Below are 18,705 nucleotides of genomic sequence, written 5' to 3'. Positions count from 1 at the left end.
TATAATCAGAAGTTTGGCACTTTCCTGAATTCTAAGAGTCATTCTAGTCATTATCATCCCCAAACTCATAGCGAGATGGTTATAAGTGAGGGTGGGGACCTCCAAGCTTACAACTATTGTCGAAAGTGAAAACAGTCATGTAGAGGTGAGTGCCCTTAATCTAGGAAGTTTGGCCCAACTCCAGGTGGCTGGTTTTTAAACTCACTGCAATGACTTGGGCCTTACTCCTTACTATACTATAGGCACCACCCCCACCCAGGCTTAAGAAAGTCTCTGGAACCAAGCAGGTTAGTAAATGCGTATTGAGTAATAGTACCTACACAACTGGTACAATTCAAACACAATTCCAATTAGATTCTGATTCTTAGCAAAATGAAATACAAACAGTAAAAATCCTAACTGGCTCTATTACCTATTAGACGTAAACAATTTCTGATTCTTAATTCTTCAATTATGAAATGGGGATACTTTGTGAGAATGGGAGATCTTTGTGAAAATTCAATGGCATTTAAACTATTCAGAACAGTGCTTAGCATCAAATGGATATTTAATAAACACAAGTTCCCATCTCCCTCAAGACAGGTAACTAGAACACTTCCCAAAGAAGTCATCAGTTCCATGTTCACAGCCATATACTAACCCCATCATGCTATTAAGTTTGGAACCATTCTTTTACTAACAGGAAAAGGTTGGTAAGAACATTAAGGAATCAGTGTTAGTTAATGCAGTCATTAGAACTACTAGAAAAATAAATGAAAATACACACAAATGATGGTCAATTGTGTCACAAAAAGAAAGCAATAATAGCAAAGTGATGTTTAAATTGCTAAAAATAAAAGTGTGAACCCAGGATCTTATCTAATTGCATGATGAATTGTCTTACAACATAATTATTCAAGGATCTACTCCATTTTCTGTTGTCTTCAGATACAAGACTACTTGTAACCAAGTAGTTTATAATACCCAAACAACTCAAAACAAGAGTTTTTAAGAATATTTTCTGCAATACCAATATCACAGAGTAAGTATCTAAGCACCTACAGGTTCACTCTGAAATAGTAATTTGGAAAGTAAACCCTCATATGTCCAAAAAATATTTCACATTCTTGATGAACAGGAATACAAACAGTAAAATAAAATTAAAACAAGCCTTTATTTATACTTAAATGTTCAACAATGCTAGAATACAAGAAAGAGAATGTGCAAGTAACAAAATTAAAGAACATACTGAGTACTTAATCAACAATCATGTTACTTACTTATCATGTCTCTAAAATCTACAAGTTTATAAATTTTTCTATACCTAATATATTTTTCTTCTACTCATAAAACTTTATAACATCTATAGACTACATAGAAAATGTTTTTAAACTGAGCCTTAAAATGCCATAATAAGTTAAGTCTATGTGACTACTAAAAATGAAAGTTTGAAGCAACCAAGATCCCTACATTGTGACAATTGATAGAAATACCTCCTTTACTAAGCCATCACACAATGCATACCTTAACCTTTTCCCTCAGAATTTAAAATTTCAGCATTTCACTAAATAAATAGACAACTATAAAAAAAAAAAACATCTATTTCTCAAGCTAGAACTCACCCTGATCTACCCAAATATATAGTTCAAAAAAATATTCAAACCATTTTAAAAGAATAAACTAAATAGAAAAAAAAGAATATTTATAAAGAAATCTACAGACCAATATAGTACTTATTTATCAAGGCTATATTAACATTTAATACACACACACACACACACACACACTCTTAAGCTGACAGAGTACACAAAATAGTATTATAATCATCTTTGAAATTTAGCCATCAATATGTGCATTAAATTTATTTTTGAGTATAGGTCAATATACTTCTAATTAACAAATTATAATACTCACTTCCCTAAAACAGACTATAAATTCATCAATTAAATTTACATAATTACTCACCTAAGAACAGCTATTAAAGGTGCATATATTGAATCTCCATCATACACATACATATGATCCCAGCTACATTCTGTGGCAAAATGATTGAATCTTAATCTTAACACTGCATTTGGACTGAAAAATATTAAAATATTTTTAAATTAACAAATAATACACAAAACACAGTCAAGAAATTTTAGATAGAATATTTTATTAAAAACCCATTTACAGATCATTTTTCTATATCCTCAAATCACTAAAGTAAAAGATTAATAAACTGTCATATCTAATTTGTAAAAATGAGACTTAACTTTCAAAATCTGTTAATAGGCCATATGCAAGAATCACCATTTTCTAAAAATTTAGTCAACAGATTCTGTCTGGATTACGGTAGAGATTACACAGCTTATACACATTACTGAAACCTTACTGAACTGCCTACTAAAGTGGGTGCATTTCATCATAACCAACTGTATTTCTATAAAATTGATTTTAAAAATTCAATGTTCATAATGAATCGGACATAACTTTCCTAAGTTCATATATAAACACACCACAGTGTTACTCCACATCATGTACAATCACAAAAATGGGAAGTTATACTCCATCTATGTCAAAATACATTCTGCTTTATGAATAACTAAAAAGAACAAATTTAAAAAGTTTAAAAGACACACATTAAAAAAATTTCAACACTCAAGAAGCAACTATTCTTGGGCTAGGGTTGTGGCTCAGCAGTACAGAGTTCGCCTAGCAAGTGAGGAGCCCCTGGGTTCGATCCTCAGCACCACATAAAAAACAAATAAATAAATAAAGGTATTGTGTCCAACTACAACTAAAAAGCAAATATTAAAAAAAAAAGAAGTAACTATTCTTATTTCTATAGAACCCTTAGGTGGAGACACTAAGTTCTCCAAATCATAATTGAAAGGTCTCAATGCAATGCTATTTTTTAATGATTATTCAGTATTTTATTGAAATAAGCATACTGTAACTGATCCAATCCAGTAAGTTCTGATGGAACTAATTTATACCTCCTGTAGTGATTCCACCAGCTATTCAGAACATTTTGGGAGGGATTTCTTTCAAAACTACCTTCAGAAGCTTTTGTCTGCTACATGCAATATACTATTAACAAACAGAAACTAGAGATACAGAGGAAAAATTAAGAACCCTAAATTACATAAAAAATCGTTTTTTAAAAACTTGGTTTTCCAAATACCATACTTTTAAAAATCACAAATCCATATCAATTTACTTGTGATCTATTCACAATGCTTACATAGATAAATTCAATTTCAAGTCCTAATTAGGATATTAATTCTTTCTTCTATAAAATGTTCTTTTTTAAATACCCTTAAAAATAAAATGCTGAATAATATAAACCAATGGCATAAGTCACCATGGAATATTTTTAGACTTTCTATGGAGTTTTTAATTCCATAACAAGATGCTTTAAAAGCACCAAAAATGCCTATTTAATGCCATAGTAACTCAAAAATTATTTATATATACATACACACACACACACATATCTATTCTTTATATATATATTTATTTTTCAGTTTTCAGTGGACATAACATCTATATTTTTAATTTTTATGTGGTGCTGAGAATCGAACCCAGTGACCCGCGCATGCCAGGCAAGCCCATTACTGCTTGAGCCACATCCCCAGCCCCACACATATATCTATTCTAATATCACAAGTGAAGGGGTACTGCAATTTATAAAATATGATTTCTAAAAATTGTAAATCCCATCAAAAACATTATGAAAATAATGCATAATGAAAATAATGTTAATAAGCAATTAAACTATAAATATAAAATTATACTTTTTAATAAAAATACTTTTTATACTATACTATTTAATGGCATTAAATAATCACTTTTATCTTTTTAGAATAAAATTAATTCAACTCAAATTGTATACTTACTAGCCTTCAATTAGCCATGTACATTTAGTTTTATACTTATAGTTAATTGGACCATCAGTTAAATATCCAGAAGGTTCTGTTAACCTAGAAAGGAAAAATTATGAAAATAATTACCTTAAAGTAACTTTAAGACATAATAAAGTAGTATGAGAAAGTTCAAAATATCATTAAGCCAAAGAAAAAGGATAGCTGTTTTCAAAATAGAAGATATATTTACAACCTAAGAAAACTTTCAAATTGCCATATTTCTGAGAGAATGTGAGAATTTACTTTAATTACTTAAATTAGGCATAAGAAAAATACAAGACAACAAAATAAGAAGCAATAAACAATAGGAACAAACTCACAAGATACTCTAATTATTGATATTATGAAATGCATGCATTAAAACAGATATACTTAGGGCAAGATCAGGTCATTCCACAGGGTAAAATTCCAGTGGAACAGATGGTAGAAGAACAAAACTGCAGACATATATAAATCATGGCATTGTAACCAGTTATAGAAACAAGGCCCATAATAGAATTGCATGGTTTCAATTTGCTTGTTATATATATTTTTTCTCTCTCTCTCCTTGACTATTTTATTTTATATACAAGTTGCTGGAAGTTAACTTTATAATTTAATCTTTGGATAGAATAGTCAGTGTGACTATGACTGAAAATGAAAAAAAAATTAATATAACCAATGATCAATACAATGACTTGGAGTCTATGTTTCCTCATTTTCTGGAAAAGGTAAGAACTTTTTTCACTTTTAAGAAATGTGACTTCTTAAGTAGAAATAGTGTTGTTAGTTGTGGTTGGGGAATTTAAATATGTTCAGAAGGTTGCTTATGGAAGCTGAATCATCAAAGTGTACACTGTGCCAGTTATCCATCTGTTGCCTCTCACCTCCAAATTCATCCTATTTGCCTACTCTGCGAAAATAGATCTGGGCCCTTTAAATATCTTTTTCTTTGCCAGATGGCAAGAATTTAAGCTGGCATGCTTTGTCAGAAGAGTGCCCAGGAGAGACTGCAGGAGGAAAGGGTCTTTCTTACTGGTTCTAGTGTGCTCAAGCAGCTCCTATGGTTTCTCCAGCACCAGACTCCTATAGTACACATTGGTCAACAACACCCAGCTAACAGTCTCCCAGAGCATTTCCTCTAAGGCAATTTTGTAGCAAAATGCCCACAGTGAGACACCTCCCCATGAACAGTTTTCCTCAACATTCTAAATAATGCCTTTATAGCAAGTTCTACAGGGAAAATGATAAGCAATTCTCACCAGTGCAGCCTTGAACTGACTTTTCTCCCATTCATTAAATCAGAGCCATGCCTTCCCAGCAAGAGTGGGTCTCAGGCTGACAGGAAGACGGGTTCTTGGGTTTTCTATCTGGGCCATTAAAGCAGCAGTGGCTGTTCCTTGTATCTATTATTTCCGCCTTCTTCAGAGTTCTCCATTTCTTACAAGCCATTTTCTCCTATCTCCATTCATTCTGTTAATTCTCATTTACATTAAACTTTTCCTGTTAAGATTATGATTATTTCCTAAATGAATCCAAACCAGTACCCTAATAATCAAAGATATGCAAAATAAAATCATAGTAACATAATATTTTGCACACAACAGAATGGCTAGAAATGAAAATAATGAAGATACCAAATACTGGCAAGGAGGTGGGGAAAAAAAAGCTCTAATAAGAATAAATCCGTACAACTACTTTAGAACATAATTTGGTATTATCTCACATAGTTCAAAATGGACACAACTCAGTGCAGTAGCTGATGTTGTTTGTGCTACACTCACTATATTCATATCCTCTAAGACCACCTTACCATTCCTATACACTTCAGACTTACTTCTTAAATCCAGTACCTCCATCTTTGTTGAAGGGCTCTGAAGGCAGGGTTGTAAGTAACCTAGCTACACACTCAAGAGTATACCACAACACAGAGCTGATCTGCCAAGACTCAGGAGGTTTTCATTATTTCTTGGTTATAGACAATCAAAGAAATCTGTCAAAATACTAGCAAACCACTAGCTAAATGAGTGGAGACTTCAAAAACCACACTCAATAAAGAATGCAGTCATTATGGAATATTTTAGAAAATTAACAACAAAAACAAACCCTGAGGTTGGGGAAGAACTGTGATTTATAGCTATCATATTATAAAGATTAAATGTCCCATTTCTGGCAAAAAAAAAAATAGATAGATAGACACACAACATGCAAAGAAATAATAAAGCATGGCTTGGTCAAAGGAGAAATTAATAAAACTCTCCCTGAGGAAACATAGACATGGGTAGGCAAATACTGTAAATCAACTGCCTTAAAGAACTATCAGAAATACAAAAAAATAAATAAATAAATAAAGGAAACAAGGAAGGTAATGTCTTAACAAATAGAGAACATTAAGAAAAATTTAGAAATTTCCTTATTACAACCTCAAAGTCATATATTACTTCCATATTAATAGAAAAGCAAGATAACAAAAGGGCAAATCCTGTTTTAAAAAAAAATGTGCTCTTTATGGCTCATCAACAAATCCTTGTCAGTTTCTAACTTAAGAGTTGTAACAAATTACCTTTAAAATCAAAATACTGTTATAATTTAAATTGTGAAACCTTCCAAAATCAAGAGCTGAATCTAATGTTACAAGTTATAAGTCTCAATTTAAAGTACAAACATATTTTCAGCCTATGTGATAGTTTTGTGCCTCAGGGACTTAATTTTAAAGAAAATTTTAATTTGTTTCATGAACCTACCTTCCTAGCTACTTTTCTTTCAATTTCTTTTAAAAAGAAGGAATAAAATTTTAGTATATTCACACAGCACCTTAATAAATAGTTAAGAAATATATAACTCTTTTTATAAGGAAATAAAGCTGGAAATTTAAAAGTAGGCAGCCCTACTTTCCAAATATCACCCACAATTTAATCTACCACCATCCTAGCTGGGAATATACCTCCCAAACTGCAGATGAGGGAATCACCTCCTCTCTCTACTGCCACAAAAAAAAAAAAAAAAAAAAAAGTCCCCCAGCATCACAGTACTAAAGCAATCATGATGCTTCTAATTTATCCTCTGCCCATGTTTCTGAACCTACAGTCTTTTTTCTATCACCCTACTTCCTCCAACTACCCAGTTCTGTCCTATGTTCCCAATACCTTGCCTTTAGTTCAAATTGAGAAAAAAAAATCCTTCCTCCAAAGAAACATACACTCTGGGAGCTACAATAGCCCTTCTCTCTGCACTTAAGAGGGAAGGAGCTGTTATGCCTCCCCACTGAATGTACACAACAGGAAAATCTGAAAACTACACACCCTGTTCATTCTCCCTACCTTCACCTCTCATCCCTAGCACTAACAATCCTACCAAGAGCCTACCATTCCCTTCATCTACCACCAAGAGATTTTCTCTTTGCCAATTCAAATCTAAGTATGGAAGATTGCCACAATCAAGGAATAATCAAATTCAATCAGGGACAGTCTTTATGCATGGTCGCCATTGTAAGTCATCCTCAAATGGACATCCTTTTAAAATAGGTTTGCTAGTTTAAATACTATTTGCTGGTTTATTGATTCTTTTTTTTTCTTAACCTCCTTTGGCAAATAATAGTTGGACATATTTATTGTACAAAGTAATGCTTCAATACATGTATACACTGTGAACTGAATAAATCAGACTAATTAAAATACCCCTCACATACTCATCATTTGTATGTGATGAGAACAATTAAAATCCAGTCCTTTAGCAATTTTGAAATCTACACTAACTATAGTCACCATGTTGTGCAATAGAACACCAGGACTTACTCCTCCAAACTGAAACCTCCCACCTTTTGAACAACTTTTTCTCCTTCCTACCCAACCCAATCCCTCAGCTTCTGGTTACCACCAAGCTGCTCTCTACTTCCATTAATTCAAATTTTTAGATTCCATTTAAGTGAGATTATGAATTATTTGTCTTGCTGTGTCTGACTTATTTTACTTTTCTATAATATCCTTTAGATTCATCCATGGTATAAAAAATAACAGAATTCCATTCATCCCAGTAAGAGTTCTTCTGTGTATATATGCCACTTTTTTATTTGTTGATGGTCACTTAGGTTCTTCCCAATCTTGGCTATTAGAAATACTGCTGTAATAAACAGGGGGTGAAGACATCTCTTCAGAATACTGATTTCAATCTCTTTGAATGTATTCCCAAATATGGGAGTATTGGATCATATGATAATTTTATTTTCAATTCTTTGTGGAACCTCCCTATTATTTTCCAAAATGGCCAATTTACTAATTTATAATCCCACTAATAGTGTATAGGGTCATACTTTTCTCCACAACCTGGCCAACACTTGTTATCTTTCATTTTTTTGACAACAGTCATTTTAAAGGGTATGGGGTGATATCTCATTGTGGTTTTAGTTTGCATTTCCCTAATGATTAATGGTGAACAACTTTTTGAACAACTTTTTCTTTTTATCTGTTTTTTGGCTTTTTATATGTCTTATTTTGAGAAATGTCTATTCAAGTTCTTTTCCTATTTTAATACAGTTATTTGTTTTCTTCATTTTTTTTTTAGTTGTAGCCGGACATAATACCTTTATTTTATTTATTTATTTTTATGTGGTGCTGAGGATTGAACCCAGGGCCTCACATGTGCTAGGCAAGCGCTCTACCACTAATCCACAACCCCAACCCCTGTTTTCTTTATTATTTAGTGGAGTATTTTGTTTGTTTCTGTTGTTTTTTGTTTTGTTTTGTTCTGTTTGGGGGGGGGGGGGTTCTCATACTGGAGATTGAACCCAGGGGCACTTTACCACTAAGCCATGTTCCCAGCCCTTTTTTATTTTTTCTTTTGAAACTCACGCTTACTTCAACTACCATGCAGTATCATCAAGATATACCATGCTCTCACTTCAACTGACATGTAGTATCACCAAATATACCATAATTTTCTGAAGCTGGTCTCAAACTTGCAAACCTCCTGTCTCACCCTCCCAGGTCACTAGAATTATAGGCATGCACCACCACACCTGGATGTTTTCTTATTATTAAATAGTTTTAGTTCTTTAATCATTTTGGATATGAGCCCTTTATCTGATATATGATTTTAAAATATTTTCTCTCAACCTGTGTATTTTCTGTTCAGTCTGTTAATCCTTCAGTTTGCAGAGAGATTTTAGCTAGTATATGGTGATGGCCAACCCAAGTACTACTGTTAAACCATCTTGGGCAATGATTCTGTGGTCAGGATATGATTTGTACAGAGTGACCTCCAAAGTGGGATGGGACCCAAGATGACTTTACTAGAGTACAAGAAGAGAATATCACAACTTCTGTTAGTATTATTAATAAAGCACCCATTCAAAATGTTGTATTCCTTCTTCAAATCACTCACAATCCCATCTTCAAATTGCTAACAGGACAAAATAGTACTTTCAGGATGAATGTTTCTAAAACCAATAACCTAAAGTTTTCAGCACTTTAACATTGTAGCTATTGTCTTATCAGTCTGCATCTGTGGGTTAAGTGGATTCACAGCCACTGTTCTTCAGCAATTACCAAAGAATCATCAATTACAAAGAGGAGGTCTGTTCACCAAGAACACAAACCACCTAATTATACACACACCTACCAAAAAGCTTCAAAATATAAGACATAAGACCAAAGGAAATGCAGCCACAAACAGATATATTGACAATTATGGTTGGCAACATCAACACTCCTCTGTTATAAATAGAACAAGTAAACAGAGTATGGGCAGAAAAGCAAAAGACCTGAACAATGCTCTGCAGCAGACACACTCACTTCAACCGCCATACAGTATCACCAAAATATACCATGTTTTGTCCAGAAAATAAGTTACAACAGATTTGCAAGAAGTAGAATCACACATGGAATATTTTTGGACATAATGGAAAAATCTCTGGTAAATTAAACAACATAATTACATATAAGCCATAAATCAAAGAAGATATCACAAGGAAAATTAGCATATTGAACTGAATGAAAACAAAATATATCAAAATATGTGAGAGGCAGCTAAAGCAATGTTTAAAAGAACCCACATAATGTTAAAATTATTTTATTAAAAAGAAAGAAATATCTCTAAGGACCTAAGCTTTCACTTTAAAAAACTAGAATAAGAAAATCAAATTAAAATACAATGAAACAGCATAAATGAAAGTGAAAAGAGCAGAAGGCAATGAAACCAAACATAATCTCCAAAAATATCAATAATATTGACAAATGTCTTGCTAAAATAAATAAGAAGAAACTAAGCATAAACTACCCAATATTAGGAATAAAGAAAGAATATCAGCAAAGAGAAATTTTCAAATGATTGGTCACAATATATTATGTTTTTTATGTTTTGCTAGATTTGAATTAATACTTTGCTGAAGATTTTTTTGTGGCACTGGAGATTGAACATAGGGCCTCACAAAAAGACTACTGCTTCTGTGTTTACATGAGATACTGCTCTTCTTGCTGTGTTTCTGGTTTTCTTATCATGGTAATTCTAGCCTTATCAACTTAATAACTTAATCTGTTTTCGGTAGAACTGGCATAAAGTTCTTGAATATTTGGTAAAATTCACCAGTGATGTCTCTGGGCTTGGAATTTTCTTTGGGGAGAAGGTTTGCAACTGTGGATTTAATTCCTTTAATAAATGTAGGAATATTTATCTTATTTATTTCATTTTGAGTGAGTTTTGATAACTCGAGTCATGTAGAGAATTGGTCCATTTCATCTAAGTTTGCAAATTTACGAGCATAAGGTTGTTTATAATATTCCCTTACTATCCTTTCAAAGTTAACAAATAAATGGAATTGAAAACAAAAGAAATACTAGCAATTACAAACACTTTAAAAATATATTTCAATATAAATCTAATGAAATACATCCAGGATTTGTATCTGAAAACTACAAAACATTGATGTTAAAAAAAAATGAATGAAAGCCTAAATAAATGAAGAAATATTCTGTACTGATGAACCAGAAAATTCAATATTATCTAGATTATCAATTCTTCCCAAAATGAGCTACTACAGCAACACAGTCTCAACCAAAATCCCAACAAGATTTTTTTTTAAGAAATTGACAAAATAGGGCTGGGGATGTGGCTCAAGCGGTAGCGCGCTCGCCTGGCATGCGTGCGGCCCGGGTTCGATCCTCAGCACCACATACCAACAAAGATGTTGTGTCCGCCGAGAACTAAAAAATAAATATTAAAAATTCTCTCTCTCTCTCTCTCTCTCTCTCTCTCTCTCCCTCCCTCCCTCCCTCCCTCCCTCTCCCTCTCCTCTCTTTCTTAAAAAAAAAAAAAAAAAAAAGAAAGAAATTGACAAAATAATTCTAAAATTTATATGGAAAAGCAAGTGAGCTAGAATAACCAAGTGAACTCTCAAAAATAAGAATAAAGTTGGAGGAATCTCATTATCTAATTTCAAGACTTACTATAAAGATACAATTATAAAGCCAGTGGGGAATTCATAAAAAAAGACAAACACTTGGATGAATGGAGCATAATAGAGTCAAAAATAGATATGAAGGTAAAAATATTCTAGTAATTTTCAACAAAGATGCAAAGACATCAGTGAAAAAAGGATAGTGTTTTCAAAAATGGTCATTTTATAATGTTAAAGGGATCAATTTACCAAAAGAACAATCAAAAATTTTATGTACCTAATGGAGCTTCAAAATACATGAAGCAAAAACAGATACAACTGCAGGGAGAAATAGGTAAATACAAAATTATTACATAGGATTTCAATGCACTTTTCTCAACAACCAACAAAGCAGACAGAAAATCAGAAAAGTTTTAGAAGATTTGAACTATCAAATAACTTGAGCTAACTAAAACTATACAACACTACACTATCAATAGCAGAGCCCTCACCACATGTCATGGAATATTTACCAAAACTGACAATATCATGACAATAAATGTTAAAGAATCCAGGTCATATTGCCTGATACGTATTAAATAAATAAACTGAATTAGTAGTTTATAAATCCATATTATATATATACACACACACACACACACACACACACACAAACACACGCGCGCGCGTGCGTGTATGTGTGTGTGTGTGTGTGTGTGTATAAATTCTACCAAGCACATAATGAAGAAATAATGCCACATTCACACAAACTTTTCCAGCAAATAATCAGGAAAGTCCCAGCTCACTCTATGGGGCCAGCATTAACTCCAATACCAAAATCAATGAAACTTCAAACTTATGTTCTTTGAACAACACTGTTAGAACAATGAAAAGACAACTCCAGAATGGCAGAAAGTATCTCCAAATGATAAGAAAGTAGTATACAGAAAGTATAAAGAACACATAAAAATCAATAGCAAGAAAAAAAAATATTGTATAAAAGATTTGAACAGACAAGTCACTAAAGAAAATCTACAGATAGCAAGTAAACACACAATGAAATACTAAACATCATTATTCATTGGAAAATGCAAATTAAACCCCAAAGAAGTATCACTCATCTACTACAATTGCTAAACTTTAAAAAAGACTAACCACACCAAGTATTGGTGAGGATGTGAATTAACCAGAGCATTCACAAACTGGTGGGAACACAAATGATAGAACTACTTTGGAAAACAGTTTGACAGTTTCTTTTAAAAGTTAAATATATATATATATATATTTGCCATATGATCCAGCCATTCCACTCTTAGGTATTTCCCCAAGAGAAATGAAAATACATGTCCATTCCAAGACTTGTAAATGAAAGTTCAGAGAAATTTTATAAGGAAAAGCCAAAAATTAGAAACAATCCAAACACCCATCAGCAGGTGAAGGGACAAACAAATTGTGGTGTATCCACACACTGGGACAGTATTCATAAATAAAAAGAAATAGTCTACTGATAATCATTGATGAATCTCAAAATAAATACACTGTACCTAGAAGCTAAGCAAAATGAAGTACATAATGTAGGAGTCCACTTGTATAAAATTCTAGAAAATACAAACAAATATATATCAAGAGACAGTAGATGCATAGTTATCCAGGGACAGGAACAAGCAATTAGAAGGAAAACGAGGTATTTAAAGCTTTTGATGTGACTGATATCTTTTATGATTTTTATTGTGGTGGTAGTTTCAGATATATATAGATATATAGATATACAAAAAATACAAAACTTAAGATTACAAACTTAAAAAATTTCACATTGTACATTTTAAACTGTACAGTTTATTGTATGTCATTATACTTTAGTAACTCTTCAAAATAACTTAAAGATATTACACCTGTAATTAAAGTCCTTCATTTTCAAGTACTAAGAAGGAAAATTTGTGCTTTAAGAGTCTATAATAATGTGTGACTGGGGTTGTAGGTCAGTGGTAGAGTACATGCCTGGCACGTGTAAAGCACTGGCTTCAATCCTCAGAACCACATAAAAACAAATAAATAAAAATAAAGGTATTGTATCTACCTACAATTAAAAATTAAATAAATTTTTAATAGGTTTTTTTTTGTTAATGGACCTTTATTTTATTCACCTATTTTCATATGTGGTGCTGAGAATTGAACCCAGTGCCTCACACACGTGAAGCAAGTGCTCTACTACTGAGCCACAACCCCAGCCCAAAAATTAAATAAATTTTTAAAAAAGAGTAAACAACGTATAACCTAATCTCAGGAGTCAGAGAAGCCTCCTTTATAAAGAAAGTAGTACTTAAGAAGTAATAGTTAAGGGGCTGGGGTTGTGGCTCAGTGATAGAGCATTTGCCTGGCATGTGAGAGGCATTGGGTTCGATTCTCAGCACCACATATAAAACAAATAAATAAATAAAGTGACATCAATAATTAATAAAAATATTTTTTTAAAAGAAGTAATAGTTGGGCTGGGGATGTGGCTCAAGCGGTAGTGCGCTCGCCTGGCATACGCAGGGCGCTGGGTTTGATCCTCAGCACCACATAAAAATAAAAGATGTTGTGTCCACTGAAAACTGAAAAATAAATATTAAAAAATTCTCTCTTTCTCTCTCTCTAAAAAAAAAAAAAAAGAGGAAGTAATAGTTAATATTAGAAGGCTAATCAGTTTTTATCCAAGCAAAGACCAGGCAGGAAAAGAGGCTCAAAGAAGTAAACCATATAAAATGCCTGAAGCCAAAAGGAAAGAAACACTTTTCAAGGAACTTTTAAAAACAAAAAGGAATAAAAAAGGGGTGCCTCTTATCTGTCAAAAGGTGTCAGAAACACCTTTCTTCAAAATCCCACTGTATCAATTTGTAATCCTAGAAAGAGTCCATTTGAATTATTTTCAATTCCTATTGTGTGTATAATGTAAAAGGAATCCATCAATATAAAGTATCTATTAGACTCTTACTTTGAAGTAAAGACCTGTAGACAAGGAACATTCTGTTTAACTTTATTACAGTTACTGAGAGTTTCCCTACAATTAATAGAAAGAATTCCTTGTGTTTTTTAAACAACATCTTAGAAAAATGTTTACACATTTAATCCTGCCTATCTTTGTTTACAACAACCTAATTTCTGACGTTATATCTTCATTTTGCTGTCACCAGAAATAGTTTCATTATAAATATGTGAAATTCAGTATCCAAGTCTGAGTAATCTAAGACATTTTTTTAAATTTTATATATTGATAAATATATAAAACAAAACCTGTTTGATAAAACAGGTAATTTTAGGAAAACATTGAATAAATATAATAAACTTACATTTATAAATAATTCTCAATATAGTGAGATGTTTTCAATCTTAGAACATTAGGTTATTTTGTTTACCTAAAGAAATTAGAATTATTATAAGTCCCACATTAGCAAGAAAATGTCTAAGAACACAAAATGGAAATTTATATAAATATGAATCTCAACTATTTTACAAAAATAATTCTAAACTATATTCTAAAAAAAGAATGTTGCTCACTCAAATGGATTATAGCAAAATGTTTTCTAGCTAATTCTTTTTTTTTTTAATTTCTTAGTTGGACACAATTACTTTATTTATTCATTTCTATGTGGTACTGAGGATCGAACTCAGGGCCTCGCACTTGCTAGGCGAGCTAATTCTATACTAAGCTACTCAAATGTAATTTGAATTAAAGTCTATCATACCCTTCATTATATTTCAAATTGGTACTGTCCTTTCTGATTCTCAGTCCTAAGACCTTTAGTCTTAACTGAATAAAGATCATGCTCATTTGTTTTACCTGGTGAGGAATAGCCTGTAATCGTGAATGTTTTAGTCTTTTCAAAGGGAAACAGAGACTGGAATCAATGATAGAAACTGAAGTATCACTTGTGATGCCATATTTGCTTCAGCATTTCTTCCCCCAACCATCAATCTTCCATTGTAAAGAAGGATACTTTATTCCCTAGTGAAACTCTACAGTAGAAAATAGCTAAGTTACCATGGAACCAACCAATTAATTTTGACACCTGCTTACCAAAATTGATTAATCATTTCTGATGTCTGTTTGTAAGGCTGCTATCCTTCAGTTTCATAAAAAGATTTTCAAGGTGATTAGTGAAGTAAGAACTTCTAGTTAAATTCTTTCCCACTGTATTACTATTCAAATAATGGAAAAACAAATCACTATCTTTGAGTAAACCTTTCATAGCTTAGCATGTACATTTTACCAGTAACAAGTCTTTTTTTATAAATATGATTCTTCTCTATAACATTAAATACATCTTCTATACCCCTAAGAGTATACAAGAGAGAGATAGCTGCACCAGTTATATTTACTCTAATTAATAGCTTGTATTCCACAGAGAAATGAAAAACTATTTGCCAACAGAGTACAATGAATTGTAGGAAATAACAACTTCCAAGGAAATTGTAGGTATTCAATGATTAGTTCAAGGTTTATTGTCATATAACCATATCAACATTAAAAACCTATTCTCCTTATACTCAATAACACATTTTGTTTATAAACACCATCTCTCAATATTATATAGGTTACTTTTAACTTGATCTGTAAGTTCTCCTACTAACTGAGACAACTGCTAGTCAGGTTGCACGCTGCTAGGTCACAGGCTGACAAGTTCTCCTACTATAAAACATAGATACTATATGAGCTTCTCAGGACTATAATTTACATCCTTTTTAGAAAAACAGAACAAATCCACCCACACAAAGGCCAATATCCCTAAACTGCATATGAATCAAGCAATCTCCTCTTTACATATAAAAGGATGCAAAAAATGAATGCAGCTCTTTTCATTGTTGACTGCTAGTTTACATGTTCAAACTCTCTCTTGCCAGGCAGGTAAAGAGGCTGGCTGCTTTTTTCATAATCAAAGTGCAAAAACACACATAAAGAAGTCTATACTAAAGACACCATTCAATAAAATCTTTGTCATCTTAAAACACTTTTCAAACTTTTAGTTAGCACCTCTTGCAAAATATTTTAAATGTATTTTAAACTGCAGTTTGTGAAATCATGAACCCTGAAAATATTTAACCTACTGCTACAAATGAATTTCATAAAACTGCACTTTGAGATTTCACTTCCAAAACCTTGCTGTAATTTAAATAGCAAAATCTACCTAAAACTTTAAAGTGCCATTTTAAAAACATACATGTTTACATTGAGTTTTTAAGGAGAATTGCTTTAACCAACAACAAAAATGAAAGGAAGAAAATAAAAAATATTCTGTTTAAAACTAAAAGAAAATTCTAGAATATATTAATAAGGTAAACCATATTCTCACCTTTGCCTTAGAGCCCAAGACACTTCACCTAAATTTTGCTATCATCCTGACAATAAATGTTAGCAATCTACATAGTGTAATTTCATAGCCATAAACCAGTCAGCAAACTTCAGATTAAGTATCTAGAAGGCTAAGAAGCTGAATTTCTGTTACCTGCAAGTTGTCAGAAGGCTACACTAATGGCCTCAACTAATTATTTATTGCTCCCCAACACCTACCCAATTCTTTTTATAATGGTCAGGAACCTAATAAGCATCAACCAATAGGGAGAAAGTATCTCAGCGAAGCAAACTCCTTTAACACCTTTAGCTTCTGAAAACCCGGAGTGAGTTCCCACACAATACCTGATTAGCTAATTAATCAGTTCGAAAACTTCATTTTCTTCACCACACACAAAATAAGTCCAGGTATTCATCCTTTTACCTAACATAATGTCACCCATGTATTCCTCAATATAAGCCTACTCTAGCAAAGTCAACATCGCCTACTGGCTAAAGTTTTGGGATAATTTGGAATCACGACCCATCGATTTCTAATGAGTAACCTTCAGCGAGTTATTTAAATTCATTGCCTGATTTCTCTGTGTATCTAGTATAGGAATCCTGTAAATCATAGGATTATTGTGAAGAGCAAATGGGATAACCTAAAACGCTTAGAACAGTACCGGTAGACCACAACTTAAAACCTTTACACTTCTGTGTTCCAATTTTTCATAATGCACATGTATCTCATGAGTTACTTGCATAATTTCTCATTTTTAAAACACTGCCCTAACGAAAATGGTGTTTGGCACTGTAACTGAGTGCGAAAATGTTCTTGCTGTGCAGGGGATCAGAAGTCGCTGTGAGCATCTGGAAAGCCCGGGGAGCCTTCGCTGCGCGTCTGCCAGCACCTCGCGCGGGCCGGAGAGCCTCGGGGCGCCCACGGCCGGAGGGGTGCAGCAGGGGTGCAGCGCGGGCCCCGCTCCCGCCCGCTCCCAGCCCAGGGGGAAGCCGCGACCGCAGCCGGACGGGGCTGAGGATCGGGATCCAGCGAAGGCACTTACTTGAACCTGCCCTGGCAGTGCTGGCACTGGTCCCCCACCCAGCCCGGGTCGCAGAGGCAAGTGGAGTTGACACAGCGGCCAGAGAAGCAGGAGCCGGTCCTCTCGCAGGGCTTAGACTGGGACACCTGCGCGTAGAGCGCCAGGTAGAGGAAGCCATAGCACAGCAGCCAGCTGTTCCCGTCCAGCAGCCAGGAGGAGGCGCCCCCGCCGCCGCCCGCCGGCCGAGCCCTCCACAGCCCCGGGGCGGCCGGGTGCGGGGCGCCCAGGCGGGCCTGGCCCCCGGGCTCCATCTTCCCCGCGCCCATGCCCGGCCGGGCTGCGCTCGCGGGCGCGGACAGTGATGCTCCGGAGGGGAATCCCGGCCGCAGAGAACCTCGCCGGCGCCTCTCCTCTTTCTCCTCACCGGCGCCAGCCCCAGTCCCGCTCTCTTGTCAGGAGGGACAGATCCCGACCGCCGTCGCCTCCGCTTGGCTGCCTCCAGCCGCACTCGCGCATCGCCGCCCAGCTTCCTGACCCTGTCCGCAGAGGGCCAACCCCACAGCCGCGGCGCCCCGGGCCGGACCAGAGGCGGGGAGCGGGCGTCGCAGGCTGTGCCCGGCGCTCCGGAGGAGACCTGGCTGCGCGGGGGAGGGGGCCCCGCGCGCGGCCCCGCCTCGTCCGCGGCCCCGCCTCGCCCGCGGCCCGCGCCAACTGCCTCGGCTCCGAGCGCCGCGCGCCCGGGAGGGCGGGGGCGGAGCGGGAGCCCCGAGGTGGGCGCGCCCACGCGGGAGGGGGGGACGGAGAAGGAGCGGTCAGCCTCGGGCCTTCCGCCGGGCGGTCGGCTGCCCCCCAGCAGCCATTTTCTCTCCCGTGCCACTGGCCAGCTCTGGGGCCGCAGCCCTGGTCGGCAGAGCGTCTGGGCGGCCCCGCACCGCCGAGCGTATGCACGCTCCCCCCTTGCCCGGCGCGGTGGTCTCGCCCCGCCCCTGACAGGGACCTGGGACTCCCCCCGCGCGCGCCCACCCCGCGTAGCCCGCGAGCAGAGGGGCGGCTGGACCCCAGGTGTGGCCCGCGCGCCCGCGTTGCCCTTTGCTGGGCGCGCGGGGGAAGCCAGCC

The 18,705-nt window shown here is 35.5% G+C and overlaps 1 protein-coding gene across 1 annotated transcript in view; it reads right to left on the bottom strand.

Annotated features, from left to right (window-relative positions):
* Positions 1 to 18,050, bottom strand: part of ATRNL1 (attractin like 1) — a 716,619-nt gene extending 698,569 nt beyond the window's left edge. The window contains exons 1-3 of the mRNA XM_081268108.1: positions 17,611 to 18,050; positions 3,861 to 3,944; positions 1,945 to 2,058 (exon numbers count right to left, since the gene is read on the bottom strand). Of these exons, the coding sequence (XP_081124234.1) occupies positions 1,945 to 2,058; positions 3,861 to 3,944; positions 17,611 to 17,915 (503 nt within the window). The 5' untranslated portion in view covers positions 17,916 to 18,050. The remainder of the gene's footprint in view (positions 1 to 1,944; positions 2,059 to 3,860; positions 3,945 to 17,610) is intronic.
* Positions 18,051 to 18,705: the final 655 nt, after the last annotated feature.

The sequence above is a fragment of the Spermophilus citellus genome, assembly GCF_964194105.1.
Source record: "Spermophilus citellus genome assembly, chromosome: 15".
NCBI classification, from domain to species: domain Eukaryota; kingdom Metazoa; phylum Chordata; class Mammalia; order Rodentia; family Sciuridae; genus Spermophilus; species Spermophilus citellus.
The sequence above is the reverse complement of the archived record's forward strand: the minus strand, read 5'-3'. Positions and strand labels throughout refer to the sequence as shown.